Source organism: Lepisma saccharinum, chromosome 24 (assembly GCF_977018435.1).
Source record: "Lepisma saccharinum chromosome 24, izLepSacc3.1, whole genome shotgun sequence".
NCBI classification, from domain to species: Eukaryota; Metazoa; Arthropoda; class Insecta; order Zygentoma; family Lepismatidae; genus Lepisma; species Lepisma saccharinum.
In genome coordinates this window covers 10,523,314-10,550,649 of record NC_139252.1, presented here as the reverse complement: position 1 = coordinate 10,550,649, position 27,336 = coordinate 10,523,314, and the positions used below count along the sequence as shown (strand labels likewise).

The 27,336-nt window shown below is 37.1% G+C and overlaps 3 protein-coding genes and 1 long non-coding RNA gene across 4 annotated transcripts; all 4 read left to right on the top strand.

Moving 5' to 3' along the window:
* Positions 1–1,374: 1,374 nt before the first annotated feature.
* Positions 1,375–10,579, top strand: LOC145977936 (uncharacterized). The gene is made up of 3 exons (XR_014440637.1): positions 1,375–1,524; positions 5,185–5,277; positions 10,523–10,579. It is a non-coding gene; the product is annotated as an uncharacterized LOC145977936 (long non-coding RNA).
* An 8,092-nt stretch (positions 10,580–18,671) lies between these two features.
* LOC145978102 (uncharacterized) lies at positions 18,672–19,613 on the top strand. The gene has a single exon (XM_083110542.1). It carries the CDS (start codon positions 18,672–18,674, stop codon positions 19,611–19,613), a length of 942 nt encoding a protein of 313 aa, XP_082966668.1.
* Positions 19,614–19,991: 378 nt separating this feature from the next.
* Positions 19,992–20,849, top strand: LOC145978101 (uncharacterized). Its single transcript, XM_083110541.1, has one exon. The coding sequence runs from the start codon at positions 19,992–19,994 to the stop codon at positions 20,847–20,849; it is 858 nt and encodes a 285-aa protein (XP_082966667.1).
* A 582-nt stretch (positions 20,850–21,431) lies between these two features.
* LOC145978100 (uncharacterized) lies at positions 21,432–22,700 on the top strand. Its single transcript, XM_083110540.1, has one exon. It carries the CDS (start codon positions 21,432–21,434, stop codon positions 22,698–22,700), a length of 1,269 nt encoding a protein of 422 aa, XP_082966666.1.
* The last annotated feature ends 4,636 nt before the right edge of the window (positions 22,701–27,336 follow it).

Sequence of the window (27,336 nt, the reverse complement as noted above, 5' to 3'; positions counted from 1 at the left end):
TAGCTCTTAAGAGCATCTTGGATTAGTTTTAAGTGTAGTTAAATCAATATTGAGAAAAGCCATATTTTTAACAAATTTATAAACAGCAATTTTAGCAAATTTATATTTAGTCACATCAATTTGAGGGGGTCATCTTTTCTCGGAAGCTTTTTTTTTACAAAAATCGTAGGTTTTACACAGTAGCAATGAAATTTTATAGACATTTTGCCTTAGTTTTAAGTATTTCTATTCAGTCAAAACACCTCATCATTTATCGATCCAGTTATAGTATCAATTACACTACTAAACACTGTGGCGGAATTGTAGTTTCTTCATAAATCTAACTTAACTGCTAGAACAATAGAGTCGAAAGTAAATACCGAAGGCTTCGAAACATTAACTTTGAATCTGAAGTACATGAATAGATAGTTTGGTGTATGTTCCATATACAAACCGCCCAATGTACCATACACGAGACTTACATTGTTGGAATATGTTCCGTACCTTGTATTTGGAGCCAAGATGTCCGCCATGTTATTCTCTGGACACTAGTGCTTACTGAAAGTGAGAGAGTGAAGAGTCTGTGAAGAGAGAAGCGACGTGGTGTGAGACGTATGGCAGGTTGTCTGCAAATAATGTATATTTTGCTACGAATACATTAGTTCGTTGTAATTGAGTGTCTCATTTATGGGTATTAGTCTACCTACAGGACCATTACCTTCCTGGAAATGCTACAAACAGCGGCCGAAACAAGAAAAGTGTCTTCTTGTTGGATGACGGGCTCGAACATGGTCCTCCTTGTGCCAGATGTTGGCTGCGATCAGCATTCGTTGTGTGCATTGTTGAACTTTTGTGCTAGCGTGCATTCGTGAACTGTGAATAAATACATTGACATACTGTTTGCTACGTGTAACCAATTTCAGTGCACCTTTTGTAGTGCCACGAAGTGTTTCGTGCGTGCATTGTAGTTTGGACAACAACAATCCGTGCGCGACTCAATAAACATGGAAGCCATATCGGCAACAAAACTGTGCTCAAGCGAGAAGTTACACGCCTTGAGAATAAAGTGAACGCGGGTTTCTTGGGCAATGTGACAATCGCATTATCGGTAAACAAAGCCAAACAATTAACGGACGATTGTAAACAGTTATTATTTGACCTGGCTAGTGCGTGTGATGATGCAACTTTTGAGAGTTATGACTGTGAAATCGGTTGTATTCAAGGGTAGTGATTGCTGCCACACCAGTTTTAAGCTATCCGATTGGTTGACGCGAACTCGTTGTTCATTGGTGGACACATTAATGACGTACTGCTTTGCATTAATGACGTACTGCCTTGCTGGAAGCGTAAATGAATCTTTGTACTTCTATATTTCTTGCTTCACATGTGTTTTGTTTGAGGTAAAAGCCGGTAACAAGCAACAAGAAAGAAGTCTTTTTTTCGGAATTGGAGCTCCACGTTGTTTAGAGAAGAGGAATTTACACGAAGAATCAACGATCGTTCAGGAAAAAATAACATAAAATAGTTGCTGGACCTAAAATATAAGTGAGTAATACTATTCTTTTTTGCATTATATCAAAGTTTTATTTACTTTGCAGGTCCTCGAATATAAGTGAGTAATACTATTATTATTGTTGTATAATATCAACGTGTTATTTTCTAGTGTACATTGCAGTGCGGATATACTATTCCATCTATCCTAATCTGTTTGACTTATTCACTCACGCGTTTTCGAAGGCTAATTATATTTTTTGAGGCTAAATGTGAATCTGCAAATCAGAATCTTATATTGCCTCAAAACCAACCAACTCCCCCCCTTTTTCTAGGAGATTATCCGTTTATTATAGAGTAGATGGTACTACTTTACTATACCGGAGACACTTATCAATGATTTATTTCGCAATTTTTTACATTGCTAACGTATTCTTCTACATTGCGGAACATTTCTTTACGTGAAATAATGAATTTATAACGAAAATAATGTCTATTTCTTACATTAACGAGTACTTACTGTTGTTCCTTATTTCCCACAAACCATCCACGGGTAGCCACAAAAACCATTGACGTTAGCCCAAAAATTCACGATAGCCCCACTAACCATCACGGGGACGAGGTATGCCTACTAGGTTAGGTTAGGCCTGTTAGGTTAGGTTCCAGTAGCACTCCTTTCGTTCAATTTAGCATATACGGACAACATCATGGCGGCAGCAGCAATAGCGCATCGGACATTGATTTTCGTAGAAAACCACATGCATTCGCATTAAAATGGATCAAAACTACATTCCCGAACATCAACAACACTACAGAAAATGATTTGCGTAAGTAGTTTCTCCTGTCAATTTGAAGAAATCCGTCTTCGGTATAGTAAAGTGTTACCCTCTTCATTATTATACCAAGGTGCATATCAATTACAGCAAAATAAATATATTTTTCAGGTGTTTTTGGTATTTTCACCAGGTGGTAAAAGCTAGCTTTTGACCTATTTTCACCAGATTTTAAGCTGCATGTGTATGATCTGCAACCTTGCCTAGCATGTTGCACGTATGTGTGTATTCTTTAGTTGTTGATGTGTGTGAAATTTACGGTAGTGTGTATTTATTTTTCGTGCAGGAGACAAGTACTTTTTTCTGCATGCCATGGAGTTGGAAAGGTGTTCGCATGTGGACTGGTGCTGCTAATATGTCACATGACATAAGTATGAAAGGGTATGATGTTCTTAATTCTTTCATTGCTAGGTTAGGCAGGTTAGGTTTATGGCTATTAGCATTAAAATTATTTCGGTAAATACTTCCAAACACCTAATAATGTAATTTCTGATCTTCAGCACTTCTGCTATGGGTGTGACTGCTACCTGGTGACAGTAGCAGACACACCCATTTTTAATTTCAAATAACTTCTTAGCAGTAAGGTAACACTTTACGTCTCCGGTATAGTAAAGTAGTACCATGAAGAGTGATGGCACAGATAAATTAAATTTATAAATTTAATTTCTCTGTGGTAATAGTTCGATTATGTCTAGCATTGTTGACAAATAGAACAATTTAAACTAGTTGTCAACCACTGGATCTAATGGGCCGGCACCCATGGCTGAGTGATTAGCACATCGCACTACGATGCCAGGGGTCCGGGGTTCGAATCCTGGCCTGGGCATGGATGTTTATCAGTGTCCATTCATCAAATCATCACTCATCCCCATCTACACAAGTGACACAAGAAGTGAAGTAAAATATAGCAAATCAACTGGACCTAATGAACCTCTCAAGACCCTGAACCACTATCAGATTTTATTTTTAGACATGATTTTTACCATGAGATCTAATAGTTTTATGTTCTTAGATATTTTATGTTTGCAAATTAATTTGATTTCATGGGATTTGTAATGTTTAACTTGTTTATTTCATATTGTGGGTTCAGCTTGATGACAGTTACAATTCCATGCATATTTGGACTTCGTATGTGTTGGTGTTTCATGAAAATATAGTGGTGATACTATTCTTTGTGTTTGCCTACCTTAAGCCTTACTTATTGAAAATACAGTGGAACACACCTTAAACTGAATCAGAAGGGACCAGTATACTTATATATAAAAACTGAGATTACATTAAATAAGTGCTGTATTCCCATACAGTATTTATTCGCAAATGCTAACATTGCACTGAATAGCACACAACAATTTGTTTACCAGTAGCGAAACAGGATTTTCTGCACACATTTTAGATTCTTGGCTGCTTGACTTTCCGCAAATGCTTTTAGCCTGAAAAACCACACTAAGCATATCCGAATCATTCTGCTGTAAGGCAAATTGATGCTGTTCAATAATGGTCTATTTTTGCAAAACATGTCCAACCATCCATTACATGCTTTGAATTCGGTCTTACCCATTTTTTGAGTGGCATTTTTAGCATATTACTGTAACATGGGACCCAGTGTGTGGTGATTTTTTTCCTCTGGCAGAGACAAACCACTCTCGCACTATTTCATTATGTTAATTTTATTTTTAATTTTCCATTTGCACAGTTTTTCCACAGCTTCATAATGTAAGTTTTTTTCTGTACAGTATTGTACACTTGAGTTTTTATCTGCTTAACAGACAATTTGCTTTGCTCAATTCTCTATCTATGATAACAACTGCAAGACTAAGCTAGCTATACAGAAAGTGTAGGCCTAGACTCGCTCGTGAGTAAAATTTCTGGGAGGAGGAAAAGTGAATTTAAACACAGATGGGTGCTTAATATAGAAATGTTCAGCATTATTTTCTGTGAATTGTGTCTGCAACTTCAATAATTTCTTCTAAACTTTTAATTAATCATTAATATAATTCAAAACTGTCTCATGGGGGATTTTTAGAGTTAATGTCAGTCTCACTGAAGGGGAGTTTGTCTTGGTTGTTATTGTTGAGAGAAAAATTAGTTAAAGCTTTGATTGCTTGTTTCTATGTCCCTTCAAATTTTATTTTGTCCCATATCTAGTCTTACTTGTCAGAAGCATGGTATAACAGTTAACTGATTCAGGTAAATGCTTTGAAATAGTGATCTGTTGCCTTATATGACTGTTTGATTGATTTGGTGTTTTAAGTCCACTTTAAGTACAGTAAGGCTAATCGGGACTTGACCTACAGTTTAAAGTGGGATCCAAACCACTATGTGCCTCCACCAGGTATCGAACCCTTTGATTACAAAGCGACGATGCTACCACTGTGCCATGCAGTTTGGAAAATAAATTTTGTATAAACTAATGTACTTATCTTTTTCAATTATGTAGAATTTGCTTTGAGTATTTATTCTTCTTGACACTATATGAACCATTGTCGGTTTGTGAATGTACAATGGCTGTAAGTACAAGGTTCTACTTTATAGAAATGAGGATTTTTTTATTGTGCAATGAGATGTATGTAGTTGCAATTGCAAATTATGTCATGTGAAGAAATTTTTCTAAATCCCAATAAAACAATAAATTACATAATATTTTCCAGAATTTTACAATTTTCTGCATTATGAGTTTTTCTTCATAAAATGCTGTTAGTGTGTAATCCAGCATATAATTTGTATGTAGGAATAATTTTTGCCATGATTGTCAAATTTTCATCTTTTGTTTATTACGCACAAAGTTTGCCAAGATGGATGAAAATTGTCATACAAATGTGTTTGTCTTACCACTTGAATAAATCTATGTCAACAATGCTTATGCAAATTTCATAATTTACAGGTGTTCTCCCACATGCAGTAGACAACTTTTAGTTGGAATATGGTATTTCCATCTTCACAGAACATTACCGTGTGTCAAGAATAAACTCATATGGTAAGTCTCAACATTCATAGTTTGAATTTTATATATTTTATTGAATTTTCTGCTCTTCGTATTCAGATCACTTTGCACAACTTCCATACTAGTTGCATGTGTGACCAAAAGTCAACAGTATTCCATATTTTGGGTCCATCCGGTAATCCTGCACCCTCGATTTCGGTAGTGAATTTTTTTTTTAGCAAGTTTGTGTGTTGCATATTGCTGAAAAGAAAATTCTGTAGCGTGGAAACAAATATTTACGAGTATATATTTACAGCCGTTTAAAGTTGCAAGGTGGAAGTCTACTTGCGGCCATGTCAGTTTTGTAGCAGCCACCCGCACCCGTACCGATGAATATATAACAGTCGCTTTTTCAGGCCTAAACCATAAAAATTGGCCACAGATTCCAAGCTCCGTCCCTGGGTTAATAGACCTACCGCCCCCTACTACTTCCGCAGCCCCACCTTTTTCTATAGCATCCCTTTAAAGGCATGTTAGAACCTGCCCAACATTATTTTTTGACAATTCACTCAAGGTACCAAAAAAATTAAATATCGCAAATTATCCCATTCCACAAGTCAGTCATAGGAAGAAAAAGAAATGTGACTGAATCCATGATGGAAGCCCTGAAAAACCGTAATGACATTATGTATGTAAGGAATTTTAATATTTAAAAAATGCAAGTTTCGTAGCACGTAGATCTCGAAAAATTTCCTTCCGCGCTAGTTAAAAACACCCTTTCTTAAGAAAGTACATTTTGGACAAAAAGATTTGAAATGTGGTAGAATTCGAGGGTGGAGGATTTCCGGATGGAGCCTACCTTTTTACCAGTGTCACCAATCTAAACAACTATAGCTAAGTAATAAGTAGGGCTGAGCCAATCCCAATGCTAATGTATCGGTATCGACTGATACCAGTGGTATCGGTATCTTAAAGTATTTTATTCACTAATAGTGGCCGATACTTTTCCAACATTTCGTCTTGCATGGTTTTCTGCAAGAATGCCATGTAACACTTATGGCATTATCTAATTATCTTGAAAATTATTTAAATTATGAACTTTAATCTGCACCAATAATCTGTGTGAAAACTGTGATTACTTGAAAGCCTGATGTAATTCTTCAATAATTTTAGACAAAACTCTGATAAACTGGTGCTTGTAATTGGAGTGGAGAACGAACCCACTAATATTGATCAACATTTTGAACAGCCTTTAATTGCTACAATTTTAAAGCATTGGTATCTTGGGAATCAGTAAGAGCTTTGGCATTGATGTGGATATCTAGGAATTCTAACAAGTGATTCAAATAAGTGTTCTTGGATTACCCTACACTGGCCTCCATTTCTATATTCCCTGATGATGAGAGCAATGTATACGCTTGAAACGTTGGAAGCCAACATCAGCTTAACCTAGCTGGTAACCCGAGAACTTTTGTTTGGATGCGGATATATGTTCAAAGTGGTATTGGCTCAGCTCTATTAGTCATACTCATGTGAAAAATTACTTAAGATAGCTTTTGACAGATTGTGTAGTATGCATACATTCCATAGATTACATAACAATCATGACACGTGAGAAGTTTGTGTCGCATTGGTATTCAATGTCAAATTAGTAAATTGTAGATACATGACTACTGATAAGTGGAAGAGATGGAGGTGTTGATCTCACTCCAAATGGATCTTTTCAGAGGAGATCAATTAAACAAAACCTAAAAATTCATTTTTGGAGTTAAGTGTTCCTCTGGCTATCATGAAACTATTTGTGGTTACTTCTAACAAAACAAAGTTCATGTGCAAATGTTGATACAACTAGAATAAATGCATTGTACAACAAAGACAGCAATACTGAGAAACTCATATGAATCAGTTTCATTGTAAATAATTTGCTGTTCATTGAAATCCTTGAGCCATGAGATAAAATGATGTAATTAATTTGTTCTCATATTTTCTAGTGCAAAGCAGATGAATATAGCTTCCCTAGGTGCCCTCATTACCTGTTTGAACTATTCCAATGATTCATTCGACACAAATGATACTGAATTCTATTACTCCCCAGTTAACCCTCACACAATAAATTTTATGACTAAGTTAGTGTTTCAAAGCCTCAGCTGCCTCCGCATATCTCATCTCTTCATATATGTATCCTATATATAAACTGCTCGCCATTAAAAATGCAACACCCAGAAGGAGTAAACGGGATTGGACGAAATGTGCACAGTGTGTAGAGGAGAGGTGCAGAAGGAAATGATTAGGTTTTCAAGGCCGTCATGCGTCATGTGCGCCTGCCACGCCATCTGGTAAGTGGTACCTGTAGCAGGTCAGATAGGTGCAGAAGAGCAGTGAAAGTGCATGGTCGTGAGTGTAGTGTGTTAAAATCGGTCAGCAATGCCACGTCGTCGAATACGGCAGCGATTCCAGCAGGTTTCCCAGTTCGATCGCGGCCGAATTGTTGCATACCGTGAATGCGGGTTATCCTACCGTGAGATCGGTGCCCGTGTAGGACGGAATGCATCCACAGTGATCCGTGTATGGAACCAGTGGGTCCAGGAAGGCACTGTAGAGCGACGTACAGGTTCACAACGTCCGCGTCGGACGACGGAACGAGAGGACAGACGTCTGATATGCATGGCCCTTACAGACAGAGCGGCCACGTCAACGAGGATTACGCATGAAGTACGGGATGTTTTACAACTTCCAGTGTCCCCACGAACCGTGCTTCGTCGTTTGGCGAACCGGGGATTTTTTTCCCGGCGCCCACTGTTGCGGATTCCTCTGACGCTAGAGCATAGGCGTTTGCGTCTGAGATGGTGTCAAGACCGTCGTGCATGGATGGCGGAGTGGAATGCTGTAGTGTTCTCTGATGAATCCCGCTTCTGTATACAACATCATGATGGACGTACACACGTGTGGCGGCACTAGGCTTCATGACGCCTGCGTCATGCATCATCTCACAGGGCCTTCATTGGGTATCATGGTATGGGGTGCCATCGCCATAGGTGTTCCTTCGCGCCTCGTACACATTCAAGGGACATTGAACAGCCAACGGTACATCACACAGGTTCTCACCCCTGTTGCTGTCCCATTAATCCATGCATTGCATAATGCCACTTTTCAACAGGATAACGCGTGCCCCCATGTTGCAAGGAATGTCCTCGCATTTATGGAAGCTAACCACGTGCTCCTGCTTCCTTGGCCAGCACATTCGCCGGATATGTCGCCAATTGAACATGTCTGGTCCATGGTGGGTCGCCGGCTGTCCCAACTCAGGTTTCCGGCACGTAATGTTGAAGACCTCTGGCACCGTGTGGAAGCCGCTTGGGATGCCATACCGCAAGCAGACATCGATAGACTCATTCTGTCCATGCCTCGCCGTGTTGCAGCAGTTATTGCCGCCCGTGGAGGCTGTACACGCTACTAGCTCCTTGGGGTTATGCAACCATGTTCTACGTGTCACATGTCACACCACCGAGCTCTAACTGTAATCATTTTCTTATCTTATTATGAACTACATATTTGCCAAGTTTCGTGTTTCTATCTCATTTCCTTCTTGGTGTTGCAATTTTAATGGCGAGTAGTGTAGTATTAACAAAGGTGAAGATCTGTTATTAGTAGTGTTGTTTGGTCAATTATTCCTGTGGCTATATGCAGCATTTGGTTTTTCTTGTGTTTCTTTATCCTGTCTTCCTTTTCTGTGTAACATTTCTTGCTTCCTTCTGTTATTTCTGGAAGTCTTTATGTTTAATGAAATTGATGTCTTCCTTCCATATTTGCTGCAAGCTGTATTTCTATATGGCTCTAAATTCTCTGTTAAAGCTACCTGCAAGGATATTAAAAATAATGAAAGAACTCTCTGACATGTTTCTTTGTAGCAGGCAGTTTAAAGTAAAGATCTACAATTCCCGACAGTGGAAAAGTAGAATGAAGGACTTTTGCTTGGATGGTGGTAGTGGTTTCAAATGTGAAGGCGAATTTGGGTCTTTTGAAGAATTTGTAAAAGATCTCAAAGCATGGTGTGATGGCAATTTCCAACCAATGTCATCCACCTTTGATGTGTGAAAAATATGTCAAAAGTGCTCTGATATTTCATTTGTTGATGGCACTTATCAAGTAATATGCAGTTTCATGTGAGGATGGGCAAAGTAATGGCAGGCCATTTAGATTCTTTTTTGTATAAAATTAAATGAGACTCAGTTTGTGTTGAAGAGGGCTTTCTCAACATTTGTAGAAGCTAATCCCTTTCTGTTATTGTAGACAAAGATTAAAATGGAATTTATATTTTTATATTCAATCGATATCCATTAAGCTTACATTTAATCAATGCATATTGTTATATTACATTTTTGCATTGTAATAATCACCCAGACAAGACCGAAACATTCCCGCTCTACTAGATATGTTTTTATTATTGTGCATAAGTATTACCAAAAGTATTACTGCTGGACCCTGTGGCCGAGTGCTTAGCTGCGACGCCAAGGGTCCCAGGTTCGAATCCCGCTCGGGCTTGGTTGTCTGTGAATATCCATTTCATCACTCATCCACCTCTTCGCAAATTAGCCAAGAGGCACAAAACACGAAGTAAAATAAACTAAATCAATCAAAAGTATTACTTTCATTTTAGTGTATTTCTTGCCATGATGATGATATTGCGTTTTTATGTTCAGGTTTTAGTGGGACTTGCAGCACGCCAGTGAAGCAGCATGTACAGTTGGCAACATTGCCTCAAGACACTCATTCGGCTGCAGTCAAACATTCAATTAAGACGTGCATGTGTGTTGCGCGAACACAATTTAGTTGTATTTGTTATTGTGTGTATACAATCATGTGTATTCGTCAAATATAATAATTCACAAGAAATAACATCTACTGCATTCGTACAATATCAGTATGGTGAAGCAGTTACTGCAATCGCAAACATATGCTGTTCTTGATTTCACCATACCTCCTGTATTGTTTCTTTCCCTCTGCTGTATATTTCACTCTAAAGACAAGTAACTCAAGCTCTGAATTTAAGGTCAACAACATTATTTGTACATACTGATTCATTGAATAGATAATATACTGTATAGAACCTTCAAGTGTGTATGTTTGTACAGTCATGGACACTTCTGGGTTGTAACGATTCCAATGAAAATTAATGGAATTGTTATAACCCAGAAGTGTCCGTGACTGTACATGCCATACGTTGACGTGTTCTAAGAAAAATTACATGTAATGTATTTATGTGGTTTGGATTTTAAAGTTTTTTAACTTTTCATTTCAGTATTGGATTCATGAAGAATTGCACTCGCACCAAACCATACTCCTGGTACAACTCGACAAAGATATCTTTGGAAGTGGAATACATTTTTATCATGTTTTAAAATTGCTTGTAGTATTTTTTTAAAAATTGTAATAAATGTTAATATTTCTTGATTTAAAGGATTTGTTTGATTGTTCTTAAGAGCAGAATGACATGTATAAGTGCAGACCTGGAATCCGTAAGGAAATGTACACGTGAGGTACTCAGGTATCTTCTCCTAAGAGATACCTTTGTGTTCCACAAACTTGGTGGTAGTGTTAATCTTATTAATATTGTTTATTTATAAACCTTATTCAATTGATATTCATATTCACATACTTTGAGAGATGAAACCTATAGCACCTACTATATGTTTGAAACAAACTTGTTTTTAAGAAGAAAATACTGTCATACAGCATGAAAGTAAGTTGTTGAAATAATTCCATTCAATATTGTATCATCTCATTTGCTTGCCACTACAGTTTCTCACAAATTAATGAGTAAATAAATATTTAATCTAAAAGTGGTTATCAGAACTCGGGGAATCATTTTGTGGTTAAGATATAAGTGGTGTTGTAATCTACAGTGTGTTGCAATATACATGTTTCTGGACTAATCAGATTTCTGAATGCAATGTAACATACAAGGGCTATGTATTGGGAAAAGAATTGAACCTGATTTTTCATGTGAATGACATGGAATTTTAAATTAGTTGTCAACTACTAGATCTAATGAACCATTTAGATCCCTTTGTAATTGATGCCAGGGTGAGGAACGCGAGAGAAAGACTGACATCAATAATTCTTTCTCATTCAATGTGAAACAAATCGTTGGGCATTGGTATTACCAATAGTCCAAAATATGGTTGCAATGCCCATAAATTATGAATTTCTCTTATTAGAAATAGAAAAATGTTAGATGTATTGCTTGGAAAGACTGTTCTTTGGAGATACCTCAGAATTTCTCTAATACATTTTGTGAATTTGAAAACTACTTCATTTTTACACAACTAGAATTTTTAGCATTTTCAATGTTGTCATTGTAATACACGACTTTGAATTTTGATAATGAACTTTTGATTTCTTATCATTCAAATGTTTTCTTCAGTTATTCATCACTGTAGCTCTTCAAACATTTTGTATGTACGGTGGAATCTAGATTTTACATTTTTTATAGGACCAAAGTGAAAGGAGACAAAATGTGGAAAAATGTAAAATTGAAATTGCACGATTTCTTTTCCACAAATGAAATTCAAAAAGTGCAGGACATAGTAAGAAAATCTTTATCAAGTGTCTATTCTGCAACAAATGTGTTGCCACAGTATTTCCAAAGCATTTATTCTCAAATCGAGCCATAGTGGTCCACTTAAGGTGTCTGGCTGCCAAACAGGAGTCCAAGGAACAGTGATCTAAAGTCTGTATTTTTCCAGCCTTCTTGCTGCATAAAGTAGCTCTGTGATTCATCCAAATTCAAATAAATGTGTATCTTGGGGTCTAAATGTGACCAGCATATGACTCTTCTGCATCCAACTATGTGTGTTCAAGACACACAAGGTGCAAGGGTAACTCTGCTTATTGTTATATTTGTGCAGTAACTTGATTGAATATTAGTGACTGAGCGGCGAAAGTGTGCAACAAGTGTCACATGAAAGCATGGTTGTTATGGAGTTTGTAAGCTGCATGCTGCATATGTACCAGCTGAAACCGATTATGATATAATTAAAATTGAGCTACAATTGCAATGCTTGTTTTACAAATTGTTCACATTAATTCACACTCTATCACAATTTGGATAATAGTAATTTTTTGTCACCATTTCTAAAATGTATGTTAAAATAAAGCTGCTCAGTAAGGTGTGCAATAATTCCATTCATTTGAGAAGCAGTGATTTCTTATGGAACATATACCCTTTTCCATAAAAGTTCCAGGACTGATTTTATAAAGTAATTATACATATAATGAACTCTCCAACTAATGATCCTTTGGTCCTGTCAAAGTAATCCCTTCCGATATCTATACTCAACTACGAGCATTTCTTTAGGTTTCAGAATCAATATGTGCTTCTCAGCATGTATGATGACACAGCCATCTTTTGGGTTGATGGAATATCTTGATGAATACTAATCAGCTTTTATTTTTAAAGTTATACTTGTGAGCAGAGAAACTCTCTTAACTTGATCAAATCAAAATGTAATATCATGAATTTTACAGAGACATTGTGTTGATATTTTTATACGAGCAACACCAATTCTTATATACAAATATGGAATTTGAAGTCATTAAAGCCAAACTCGCCACAGGCATTGTAAATGCAGAGCCACTTCCAAGCTCATTTATATTCACAACACCTATACGGTGACCAAATAACATCCATTGTGCATCTTTCAGTATCATAGTTTGAAAAAAAATCAATCCTGTTACTTTTCTGACAAAGACTAATCTTTGTGAAGGCCTCTGCAGGGAAATACTTGGTCACAGGAGCTTGTTTGTGTAACTTGATAAGTGGCACATTTCAGTCATGTATGTAAGTACTTAATTAATATTTTTTTAAATAGTGACAAATGCACATATTTTCAACAAATATCTCAATTACATACTGTTTCATGCACAAGTTTACAGCACATTATTAACAATGAATGACAGCACAGTAGATTATAATTTATGTAAAAGGGAAAAGAATGATGCGCACCTCTTACAAAAGTTCAATTTTAAACATCATTAAATTTTCTGTCATATAAGAATATAATTGCCAAGAAACCTTAGTGGTTCTGTACATTCATCAAGATTAAGTGAGTGGATAATTTAACGGAGTTTACATTTCATGTGCTACCTAGGTATGTCCACAAGAAGTTCTATGTTTGTGTTTGGCTGCCTTGGTGCCATTATAGATTCGGTTGTTAAAACTGTGGGGGTCACTGTGAGCGGTGTTACAATGTTACATGTACAGTCACGGATACTGCTGACTTGTAATGAATACATTGACTTTCAATGGAATCGTTACACGCCGGCAGTGTCCATGACTACATCTTGAATAAAAATTACGTATATTTTTCAGTGAAAAAGGCAGGACTCGAACAACCCTGTCTCCGGCATACCATGCAATTGCTCTACCGGCCTGGCATCACCTGATTTTTTGCTGTTTTACCTGTGTGTATTCGTCTTTGCAAGAGCTACTGCAACGGGATCTGTTGCCTTTGAAACACTGTACACAGGCAAAACAGAAACAGCGATAAATCAGGCTGACTTGGTAGCTCAGTTGTAGAGCAATGGCACAGTATGCCAGAGACCCGGGTTTGAGTCCTGGTCAAGCATGCATCTTTCGTCCAAAAATTTACGTAGTACATCTCCTGTGTGTGCCTAATTTAACGAATAAAAACTGTATGAAATCAGTTTTGCAGTGTCAATTGACAATGATAATGGATTTTAAAAACAGATGTTAACAACTTCAAATGAGATCAATATTGTCTTTGTACAACTACCCAATACTAAGAAAAAGTTGTTTCGCCAAATTGATAAGAACATTATTTTTACAAACTTTGGAAATTGATATTAAGAATTTTGTTTAAAACCTTTCTGCCTACACCGTACTAAATTTTCATCACGATTATTTATACAATTTATACAATTTCAAAGACAGCAATGGTTTGCAAAACAAAAAAATGCACTTTATTTGTTCTCACGACGATTAAGAATGTAAGGCATACTTGAAGGAAAAAAAGTGGTTAGCATATATTAACACAGAATTAAATAAGCTAAATTTTGATGTAACTAATTTTTAAGTAGGTCTACTGGATAATTTTTAATTGGAGTCGAAACTCGAGTATCTATAATTTTTAATCCGACAGTAATTGCACACATCAGTCCAAATTAAATTAACATGTCCAAAATTTTAGTACCTGTTCACACAGGTTACATGCATATTTGCACGGATTAAGAATTGACAGTGATAAGTAAAATATTTCATGACAATACGCGCACTACATTAACTTCATGAATGAAATTGTCTAATATGGCGGTTGTTACAGTTTTTTGCTTCAAATCTTGCCCTGAGTATAGACTTTAGTTTCATGACTAGCTAACAGTGTCAAAAAGCAAAACAAAATATGCTAGATTTTTTTTTAGGCGGCTCATTCTAATATCTATTAAAATAGTTGTTACCCATATTTGAAAGAAGACACTTTTTAAAAACATTAATCACTCAATAAAATAATGACAGAATCTCTTGTAATGATAGAAATTACATTTCGATGAGGCTTTGTGGAATTTCAGCAATGGGAATGGTAAGACATGGTTATAAACTGCTGACACAACACTTTGTTGGTGGAGTGGTTTCGAGAAAGATGCTTCTTAACATCTATTCATTATTCCATGAGAATAATGACAGAATTCTTTCAAGAAAGATGCTTCTTAACATCTATTCATTATTCCATTAGAATAATGACAGAATTCTTTGTGAAAATGCTTAGAAAGCATAGAAAATACAATTAAATTAGAGGTTTCTTCACATACGTCAAGCATGCAGTCGGAAAGAAAAGTGACAAATATGCACCTGCTGCCACAACACTTCGGGTTGAAGGAAGGAGCTTTATAAAATTTACCATTATTACACAAAATAGTTATGGAATTCCTTGAGGAATCCCTTAAGAGATGTAGAAATGAAGTTTAAATAAAATATTTCTGCCCATGTGGCATGCATTTAGTGGAAAAGCTAAGAAACGGATATGTATTGCTGCCACAACACTTTCTTGCAGGAGAGGTTTGAATGTATTGCTGACACAACAGTTCGTTGCAGGAGAGGTTTGAATGTATTGCTGCCACAACACTTCGTTGCTGAAGTGGTCTGAAGAAAGCCGCTCTTTGTAAATGTTCGTTATTCCACAAATTGTAGCATAATTCCTTGAAAAAATCCATTTAAAAGCAGACATAATGTTCAAATAAAATATTTTCTTCATGTGGCATGTATTTAGTTTTGAAAGATACGAAACGGGTAGCGTATTGCTGCCACAACACTTCATTGTAGGAGCGGGTTGAAGGAAGACGTTTCAAAAATTAAATTTTATCCGACAAAAAAAATAAAAGAAATGACGGAAATCATTGAAGAGTGTAGATATGAAATTTAAACCAGATGTATTTCAAAACGTATGGCATGTATGTTGTGGAAAAGATAAGAAACGAGTATGCATTGCTGCCACAACACTCTGGGTTGGAGGGAGATGCTCTTTAAAAATTTACCATTATTTCACAAAATAATGGCAGAACTCCTTGAAAATATGTAGAAATAAAGTTTAAAATGAATATTTCTCCACGTGTGGCAAGCATTTAGTGGGAATGATACGAAACGGATATGTATTGCTGCCACAACAGTTTGTTGCTGAAGTGGTCTGAAGAAAGCCGCTCTTTGTAAATGTTCGTTATTCCACAAATTGATGGCATAATTCCTTGAAAAAATCCATTTAAAAGCAGACATAATGTTCAAATAAAATATTTTCTTCATGTGGCATGCATTTAGTTTTGAAAGATACGAAACGGGTAGGGTATTGCTGCCACAACACTTCATTGAAGGAGCGGGTTGAAGGAAGACGTTTTAAAAATTAAATTTAATCCGACAAAAGAAAAGTAAAAGAAATGACGGAAACCATTGAAGAGTGTAGATATGAAATTTAAACTAGATATTTCAAAACATATGGCATGTATGTTGTGGAAAATATAAGAACCGATTATGCATTGCTGCCACAACACTTTGGGTTGAAGGGAGACGCTCTTTAAAAATTTACCATTATTTCACAAAATAATGGCAGAAATCCTTGAAAATATGTAGAAATAAAGTTTAAAATGAATATTTCTCCACATGTGGCAAGCATTTAGTGGGAATGATACGAAACGGATATGTATTGCTGCCACAACACTTTGTTGCAGGAGAGGTTTGAATGTATTGCTGCCACAACATTTCGTTGCTGAAGTGGTCTGAAGAAAGCCGCTCTTTGTAAATGTTCGTTATTCCACAAATTGACGGCATAATTCCTTGAAAAATCCATTTAAAAGCAGACATAATGTTCAAATAAAATATTTTCTTCATGTGGCATGCATTTAGTTTTGAAAGATACGAAACGGGTAGGGTATTGCTGCCACAACACTTCATTGTAGGAGCGGGTTGAAGGAAGACGTTTCAAAAATTAAATTTTATCCGACAAAAAAAAAAGAAATGACGGAAATCATTGAAGAGTGTAGACATGAAATTTAAACCACATATATATTTCAAATCGTACGGCATGTATGTTGTGGAAAAGATAAGAAACGAGTATGCATTGCTGCCACAACAGTTTGGGTTAAAGGGAGACGCTCTTTAAAAATTAACCATTATTTCACAAAATAATGGCAGAACTCCTTGAAAATATGTAGAAATAAAGTTTAAAATGAATATTTCTCCACGTGTGGCAAGCATTTAGTGGGAATGATAGGAAACGGATATGTATTGCTGCCACAACACTTTGTTGCAGGAGAGGTTTGAATGTATTGCTGCCACAACACTTCGTTGCTGAAGTGGTCTGAAGAAAGCCGCTCTTTGTAAATGTTCGTTATTCCACAAATTGTTGGCATAATTCCTTGAAAAAATCCATTTAAAAGCAGACATAATGTTCAAATAAAATATTTTCTTCATGTCGCATGCATTTAGTTTTGAAAGATACGAAACGGGTAGGGTATTGCTGCCACAACACTTCATTGTAGGAGCGGGTTGAAGGAAGACGTTTTAAAAATTAAATTTAATCCGACAAAAGAAAAGTAAAAGAAAGGACGGAAACCATTGAAGAGTGTAGATATGAAATTTAAACTAGATATTTCAAAACATATAGCATGTATGTTGTGGAAAAGATAAGAACCGATTATGCATTGCTGCCACAACACTTTGGGTTGAAGGGAGACGCTCTTTAAAAATTTACCATTATTTCACAAAATAATGGCACAACTCCTTGAAAATATGTAGAAATAAAGTTTAAAATGAATATTTCTCCACGTGTGGCAAGCATTTAGTGGGAATGATACGAAACGGATATGTATTGCTGCCACAACAGTTTGTTGCTGAAGTGGTCTGAAGGAAGCCGCTCTTCGTAAATATTCGTTATTCCACAAATTGATGGCATAATCCCTTGAGAAAATCCATTTAAAAGCAGACATAATGTTCAAATAAAATATTTTCTTCATGTGGCATGCATTTAGTTTTGAAAGATACGAAACGGGTAGGTTATTGCTGTCACAACACTTCATTGTAGGAGCGGGTTGAAGGAAGACGTTTCAAAAATTAAATGTTATCCGACAAAAAAAAATAAATTAAATGACGGAAATCATTGAAGAGTGTAGATACGAAATTTAAACCAGATATATTTCAAAACGTATGGCATATATGTTGTGGAAAAGATAAGAAACGAGTATGCATTGCTGCCACAACACTCTGGGTTGAAGGGAGACGCTCTTAAAAAATTAACCATTATTTCACAAAATAATGGCAGAACTCCTTGAAAATATGTAGAAATAAAGTTTAAAATGAATATTTCTCCACATGTGGCAAGCATTTCGTGGAAATGATACGAAACGGATATGTATTGCTGCCACAACACTTCGTTGCAGGAGAGGTTTGAATGTATTGCTGCCACAACACTTTGTTGCAGGAGAGGTTTGAATGTATTGCTGCCACAACAGTTCGTTGCAGGAGAGGTTTGAATGTATTGCTGCCACAACAGTTTGTTGCTCAAGTGTGTTGATTAATGTCACCTAAGAATTCTGATAAAATATTAAAATGTACCGAATGTGAGGCAATCTTTAGTTTTAAATTAATTATTTCCAATTTTATTGTGCCTATTTTTGAGGGCAGTCTTTCACAATAAATGACTTCTTTCTTCGTTCAAGTTTTTAAGTAATGATGTTTGATACGCCGCCATTTAAAACAAGAGCTTTTGAATCGTGTTGTTTGGCCCTTAAGATTCAAGATCCACATTTAAGTTCAAGTCTGACGTCATTGTTATGACGTTGCTCTAGCACATGCGCATGCCTACCTTTTACGCTACATATTAGAAGAAGACAAGGAAAAGTGTTGTGGTACTAATTCCAACCGTATTCAAGACCGTTTAGATGAAACCATGTGCAGGCTTTGTTCGTTGCAGCAGCAACAGACTCAAGCTACGGTGACGTCATCGACAGAATTGAAAGCTTCGTTAAAGGGGCAACCTGCATTGCTTATCCAGTCCATGTCGGTGACTGATGATAACTATGCAGAGGCGTGGAACATTCTAAATTCGCGTTATCAAAACAAACGGGAAATTGTTATGGACACAATCAAGCGTTTAGTCGCGCAACCCAAAGTGCAACGTGAAACTGCAGCAGCATTTCGTAGCCTGCTAGACACAACTACCGAATGTGTTCGCGTGTTGAAAGTGATGGACATGCCCATAGAACATTGGGATCCTATCCTAGTATTTCATGTTACAGAAAAAATGGACAGTGATACTAGACAACAATGGGAACTTTCAATAAAGACAACAGAGTTGCCTACGTTTCAAAAGTTGAGTGACTTTCTTGATCAGCGTTCTCGTGCATTATCAGCTTCAAATCTCAGTGCTCAGAGATTAAAGCAGTCGACTCACAATAGCTCCCATTTCAAGGGTGTGTATCATGCAGTGTCAGATGATACCTGTGAAAAATGTAAACTGCATCATGCGCTATACAAGTGTAAAGACTTCAAAAGCCTTTCGGTGATGGACAGAATGAGTTTGTGTTATAATTGCATTCAAAGTCATCATAGGGCATCAGTATGTGACTCAGGGGCGTGCCGCTTTTGCAATAAAAAGCATCATACATTGTTACATTATTATAAGCAGAGTGACTCTAGTGAAACAACAACTTCCCCCCAAGAAGTTTCTTCTCATGTGGCGGGAGAAGGAGACAAGGGACTAAAGCCAGTGTTGCTATCCACTGCAGTTGTTTATGTGCAGGGAAGAGATGGTGTTTATCAACCAGTTCGTGCGCTCCTGGACTGTGCCTCAGAGACTTCTTTTGTGACCTCACGCTGTGTGCAAACATAAGGCTTACGTCAGCATAAGGCAGACATCACTGTGAATGGAATTACAGCAACAGGTGTAGGTGTAGGCAGTGCAGTAGTGGATCTACAATTCCAACCCTGTAGCAGAAGGAAAACATTCACCACAAGGGCAATCGTACTTCCTAAAATAACAGGAAACATTCCCAGGGAATCTTTACCAGACTTCAGGAAGTGGACACATATTCAAGGACTGAAGTTGGCAGATCCAAGGTTTTATGTGATGGAACCGGTGGACATTTTACTTGGAGCAGATTTGTTTCCTTTTCTTATGCAAAGTGGCAAACGTGTTGGGCCAAAGGGAACACCTACTGCACTACGTACTGTTCTTGGTTGGATTCTTTGTGGCAGTGTGGACTTTCCCATGGTAAGGGCAGTAGCATCATTTCATGCATCTTGTAGTCTTGATAGTGCACTTCGCCAGTTCTGGGAGGTAGAGGAGGTCCCAAGGCAAATGCATCTGACATTAGAGGAGATACAATGTGAAGAGCACTTTTCGGTGACTCATGTTCGAGTAAACAAGAAGTTCAGTGTGAGCCTTCCATTCAAAGAAGACAGTCCTCCCTTAGGATACTCTCGTGAAACAGCTGTTGCGAGATTACAGCAAATGGAACGGAAGTTTGTAAGGTCTCCTGTTTTTCATCAGAATTACTCAGAATTCATGCATGAATATTTAGACTTGGGATATATGGAACCTGTTCCTGCAAGTGAAGTGAAAAAGAAACCATGTGATAGTTTCTATTTACCGCATCATGCTGTAATCAATCCAAATTTCACCAGTACACCTCTTCGTGTAGGTTTTGATGCAAGTTCAGTGACTTCAACAGGGATTAGTCTCAACGATAAGCTTCAAGTTGGGCCAAAATTGCAAGGTGATATCTTTCCATTGTTACCCAGGTTCAGGAAGCATCAAATTCCTTTGTGTGCAGACATTTCCAAAATGTATAGACAAATATTGATCCATCCATCAGATACAGACTTTCAGCGAATAGTGTGGCGCGACAATCCTCAAGAATTGATAAGGGACTATAGGCTACTCACGGTGACGTATGAGACTTCCAGTGCACCTTATCTTGCAAGAAAGTGTCTTCAACAATTAGCTTTTGATGAAATGAATGCATTTCCATTAGCAGCCCCTGTGTTATTAAATGATTTTTATGTTGACGATTTGGTATCTGGTGCCAGCAATGTGGAAGAAGCTATCGAATTGCAGTCACAATGATACAGTTACTAGCAAAGGGTGGTTTTGAGTTACGTAAATGGTCCTCTAGTGAGCCACAAGTGTTGACAGCAGTACCTGTAGAGTTGAGAGAAACTAATGTGCCTTTAGATATCCATTGCAGTGAACTTGTGAAAACGTTAGGTTTAAGGTGGCATCCTGATGCTGACCACTTCACTTTTCTTGTGACTTTACCACCAAAACGTCATACATTGACGGAAAGACTATTGCTATCTGACATTGCAAAATTGTTTGATCCTCTTGGTTTCTTATCCCCAACAGTCATACAAGCAAAAAATACTCATTCAAGAATTGTGGAAAGAAAAGTTGGGCTGGGATGAGGCATTATCCGTGGAAACATGCGAACTGTGGCTACATTTTTGTAGTGAACTTCCTGTACTGCAACAATTACAAATCAAACGTGCTATTGTATCTGCAAATGCTATAGCTTGTCAATTAGTGGGTTTCTGTGATGCCTCACAACAAGCATACTGTGCGGTAGTGTACCTTTGCTCAGTTTATGTCGATGGTCGTATTGACGTGAGGTTGGCAGGAGCAAAGACTAAGGTGGCTCCAATCAAGCAAATGTCTCTACCAAGGCTAGAACTATCAGCGGCAGTTTTATTGACACGATTGCTCGTAGTAATTTCCAATGCACTATCCTACAAATTGGAAGATGCATGTGTGTGGACTGATTCTACCATTGTGCTTGCTTGGTTATCCTCAACATCAAGCAGGTGGAAAACATTTGTAGCAAATCGAGTGGCAGAAGTGCAGGAGAGTCTTCGTCGTGGACAATGGTCACACATCCTGGGAAAATCAAATGCTGCAGATCTTGCTACAAGAGGTATCAGTGCTTCCGCCTTAGCTCAGTGTGAGTTATGGTGGGCGGGACCAGAGTTCTTACGAGCAACTTCATTGGCAACGTTTGATCATCATGAGACAAGCAACGAAATTTTGGAAGAAGTTACAAAAGAAGAGAAGAAGATTGCCATTACAGTTATGTACATTACAGTAGAAGAGGATATGATCAGTAGATATTCAAGCTTTTCTAAAATGCAGAGAATAATGGCATGGATCCAACGATTTGTGTTCAATGCTCGTCAGTCAGTGAATCAGAGAAGGCAAGGAGCATTGACAACTGAAGATCTTATGACACCGACGACCTCTCTTGTAAAACAAGCTCAGAAAAGTGAATTCACAGCAGAGTTACATTGTTTACAAACTAAAATTCCTCTGCCAACAAAGAGCAGGTTATTGTGTTTGGCTCCCTTTGTTGATGTGGCAGGTGTCATTCGTGTTGGAGGGAGGCTACACAAAGCAGGAATAACAGTGGACTATAAACATCCAATGTTGCTACCTGCAAACCACAAATTGACTCAATTATTAATTAAAAATGAACATTTACTTAATCTTCATGCTGGTCCTCAGTTAGTGTTGTCCTCATTGCAACGAACATTCTGGATACTGAGAGGGCGAGATACAGTGCGTAACATTGTGAAGAAATGTGTAACTTGTCATCGCTTTTGTACACAAGCTGGGGAACAATTAATGGGTAGCTTACCAGAATCTAGGATCAATCCTTCTCGTCCATTTATAAACTGTGGTGTGGATTATGCAGGGCCCATACTGTTGAAGGGAATGGTTGGACGCTCTCGTAAGCAGTATAAGGGTTATATTGCCTTATTTGTTTGTTTCGCAACGAAAGCAGTTCATTTAGAAATAGTGAGCACTGGTACTACAGATACGTTTTTGGCTGCACTTCGGAGATTTGTATCTCGTCGTGGAAAACCCAGTAATATTTACAGTGATTGTGGAACAACGTTTGTTGGCGCTAATAGAGAGATAAAGTAATTCATGAGATTTGCAAAACAACCAAAGCACAATGAAACTATTTCAAGTGCTCTAAGCAGCTTAGGCATCCAGTGGCATTTTAATGTTCCTCGTAATCCTCATGCAGGAGGTTTGTGGGAGAGTGTTGTCAAATCAGTTAAATACCACCTCAAAAGAGTTGTGGGGAATGCCCTACTTACCTTTGAGGAATTGTATACAGTATTAACACAAATAGAAGCATGTTTGAATTCCAGACCGTTAACTGCTCTATCCAGTGATCCCAACGACACTTACTCCAGGCCATTTCTTAATAGGAGATGCATTGATAGCTGCTCCAGATAGGGACTTTGCTACAATGAAAATGAACAGGCTGTCGAAGTGGCAGCTCGTGCAAAGGCTGACACAGCATTTCTGGCTCAGAAGGTGTAGGGATTATCTTTCTCAGTTACAAGAACGTCCTAAGTGGAGAAGGGAGCAACAGAATCTACAGGTCGATGACTTGGTTGTGGTCAGAGATGATCAACTTGCACCTCAACAGTGGAAACTTGGCAGAGTAATCAACGTTCATCCAGGTGAAGATGGATTGGTTAGAGCAGCAACAGTGAGAACCAGTGAAGGAACCTACAAGAAGCCAGCAGTGAAGCTGTCCCTGTCACCAGTGAGTGAAGTTGAACACCAATGAGAAAGAACTTAAACTTTCAAATTTATGTATACAAAGCAATCATTAGTTTGTTCAATTTCTTTTTAATTTTGTGTTGTCATTTTCAGTAGTAAAATTTGGGGAAAATTGTATTCAATTTACATTTGTTCATCAAGACTGTGTTCCATGTATGTAATTTGTAAAGTGTTAAAATTAATCATTTCAAGGTGGGCGGTATGTTCAGTACCTTGTATTTGGAGCCAAGATGGCCGCCATGTTATTCTCTGGACACTAGTGTTTACTGAAATTTAAGATCGATTTTTCATTCCTTTGGACAAACCCAAATACTTAATGAACCAACCCGTATCTCTGAAAAAAAGGAATACGCTGATTGACTTCATAGCCGTTGTCACTAGAGAGTTAATGTTTAAAACTAACGTGACATTCCACACCGGTAAATCAGACCCTTGCGTTGGGTACGCTCATTTTTTTGATGCAGAAACAGGAACCTCATTTTATTTTAGATATTTTAATACCTTCAACGAAGAAATGTTTGCAAAATTTATAACTGTTGTAGAATGGTCAAAGATTTTACTCACTTGAGGATGTTAATGATAAAGTGGATATTTCGATCTCAAATATGGTAAATTTACTGAGGTAAATGAAAAATGTAAATGAAAAAGATGTATATAAAACTGTTTATAGCATACTATCAAATAATTCTGGAGTTGGTATTATCAGCCTTACGTATTATCTCCGCTAATTCACGTCATTAACTCCTCTCTTAACAAAGGCGTATTTCCTAAAACGTGGAAAGAAACACTAAATCCTGCCACTTCAGAAAAGGCAGATCGCCACTTCTTACAATAACTTTAGCCCTATCAGTCTATTGCCTCTGCTATCTAAAGTACTCGAGAAAATAGTACTTTCGCAGACGTTAAACTACGTTAGCACGAAAAATTTACTGCCCTCGCTACAATCTGGATTCCTTGAGAAACACGCCACACGGGTTGTTAAATTTGTGGATGATATTCTCTATGTCATTGATAAACAGCAAGTCACTATTTTAGTACTACTGGATCTCAGTAAGGCTTTTAACACGGTGCAACATGATTTAATATTTGTCACACATAAATATTACAAGTTTTCTCCTTCAATATTAAACTGGTTTCAATTATATATATTTAACAGACTTCAGAGGGTTGAATTACATATTTCAAGATCTCGTGTGTGTCAGCTTATAACGCTAAACACAGGTGTGGCACAAGCAATATATATTACGCTACCTCCTCTTCACCCTTTACACTGCAGCATTATAGCAAGTCACACAATTCTTTACTACACATTTTTACGCAGACATTACGTAGTTACACTTTTCGCTTTGTTGGAACAAAAGGTTAAGTCCCTTACTTCTGACTAGAACATCATCAGTAACTGATGTGTATCTATCGGTCTTAAAATAAATATAGAAAAATTCACTTTCGTGATCATTCGTTCTAATTATTCCAGGTCATTGTTTAAAAATACTAAGTTCGAGATCAAATTTAACATTTTGCCCATTGCTAGGAATAACACTGCCAAAAGTCTTCGTCTGATTTTTGACGAACATTTTTATTGGAGAGAACATGTAAAAACGCAAGCTGAAGGGAACACTTAGGAACCTGAATCGTTTACGTGACTTGCTCCTTCAGGAATGCAAGCTAAGACTCATCCAAGCATTACTATACCCATTGTTGGACTATTGTGATAATGTTTACTGCGCTCAACTCTCGAAAAATTCAGAAAAAGAATACAAATGTGCAAAATGCGTGATTCAGATGCATTATTCAAGCAAGAAAGTCTGATCGCATTCAGAAGGAAAATGTACTATCTCTGGTTCATCCGCCGCATTCTGAGAGAAGGTAAACCGCAGTACCTGTTCGAGAAAATGCATTCTTGAATGCAAAGCAATCATTATGTTACCCGTAAACGGAACAAATTCGATTTACCCCATTATTCTACCTCGGGCTTCACATCATCTTTCTTCTTTTCTGCTCCCAATGCATAGACCACATTACCTTCAAACATCGCAAGTGTAAACAACCCACTAAACTTCAAAGGTAAAGTAAAACATCGTATGTTAATTTAACAATGGCAGAGTGTAGGCACATAATGCATGTATCAACTCTATCACTATATGGAATTGTTTTATTGAATTATTATTACTGTTTTCTTTGTATTTGTAGTTACACTTGTTTGTATGCAACTAATTTCTGTTTATCTTTTATTTTTTTTGTATCCGTGTATTATTTGACATTTAGCTTACTGATCCATACGCAGTATATCTCACCTTATGCGTTTGGTGGCAGAGTAGCACTTGGTTGAACCTCGCCCGATTAATAAAGACAACTTATTATTATTAATAGTAAAATTAATTTATCGAAGATTTTCTCAAGAACATTTCTTAAACTTATCGGTCTATATGATTTTAGTTTGGATTCATCACCGTTGTTATCCTTTTAATTACTATCACGGTAGCTTGCTTCTATTTTGGGTGTAATCTTTTATTACTGAAAACATATTGAACTGTGAAGTGACGAAAGGGATGGGTATCTGAGCTGTCAATTGTACGATATCAGCCGGAATACCGTCTGGTCCTGGAGATCTTCTCCTTTTGAGGGATTTATTTTCGGTTGCCTCTTCTACCCCTGAAAAGGGGATCGGGATCATGAATGAGATATTTGTTTCTTCTTTGCTTTCCCTTCTAATTTGTTTGTGAATCTCCTTGTCGACTGAAAGTAGATGGTTAAGCAATATTTCCGAATTTTCTTGATGGTGGTAAATATATGTAAGATTGTTTTTTGTTTTTTTAATGTGGTAAATTCCTATCCCGGTTTAATCTTCGATGATGCTATGTTGTAAGGTATGCAGTAGTTAAGTAGGGTCCCGGACACGATAATCAATCAGTATCGATTACCTTAGTTGTTTTACAATAATGGATAAGTAATCAATAACTTTTTTGGGGTAAAGAATCGATTTTGTGTAATTTGTTGTGATTTTTGGTAAACAAGTGTTTCCAAATATGGCTGTTGATTAAATGCGATGAAATGGCGTAGCTGTGTATTGTTTACTTCTTGTTATATTTATGACGTTATCGATTGATAGATTTTGTCTCTGCGTTGGCTTCCAAATATAATTATTGATTCATTTACAGGTGATTGTTAAGAAAAAGAATGGTCAGGTATTGTTTATTTAATTGATGTTGATATCATCGATTGATAGGATATTTATTGTTTTTAAGTTGCAGTCGGTAGATGTTTCTGTGTCTGCGGGGCGTCTGGATGTGGTGTGTGTTGGACGATTTAATATAGATGTGTGTGAAAAATAAGAATGCATATACATTCAATTGAAATTGAGTATTGAAATAAGCGGGCTAGGTATTTCGATGACGCAAGTGTAACACGTGTGCGCCACCTTGTTCGACGGCGGCAAAGATCAAAAGTAGTGGAAAGGTATTATTTCAACGGCCCTCCTTGTAGGTATGCATAGTATTTAACTTTAGTTGTGACATATTTTGATGATTTTGATGATTTTTTATATGGATTTTATGCGTTCGACGATGTTCTAGCCCTATTCTTTGCTCAATCTCATTTTTGGAGCCTCTTCTTTGTAGGTATGCCATGATCTTACGTGATATAACTTAACCTATTCACTTTTTTACAGCCTTTTACGGGTTAAAATAACCTACAAAGTGTAAAAATGGTTGTTTCTATGTTATCCCTGTAGGTGGGCCTAGTATTTAAACTCAGTTGTGACATATTTTGATGATTTTGATGTTTTTTATAGATTTTATAGCATTTGACGATGTTCAAGCACTATTTTTTGCTCAATCTTTTTTTGGGGCCTTATTTTTGTAGGTTGGGACCTCAACGTAAACTCCTACCATGTATTTGGGGGGCCTTATTTTTTTTTGTAGGTGGGGGCCCCTCAGCGTACACGGCTACGATGTATTTTTTATGATGTGTGAACCCCCCCTTT

What these genes read in the sequence shown, in the direction of transcription:
- LOC145978100 (XM_083110540.1), top strand. Translation starts at nt 21,432, where the DNA reads ATGTCTCTACCAAGGCTAGAACTATCAGCGGCAGTTTTATTGACACGA.
- LOC145978101 (XM_083110541.1), top strand. Translation starts at nt 19,992, where the DNA reads ATGGTAAGGGCAGTAGCATCATTTCATGCATCTTGTAGTCTTGATAGT.
- LOC145978102 (XM_083110542.1), top strand. Translation starts at nt 18,672, where the DNA reads ATGTGCAGGCTTTGTTCGTTGCAGCAGCAACAGACTCAAGCTACGGTG.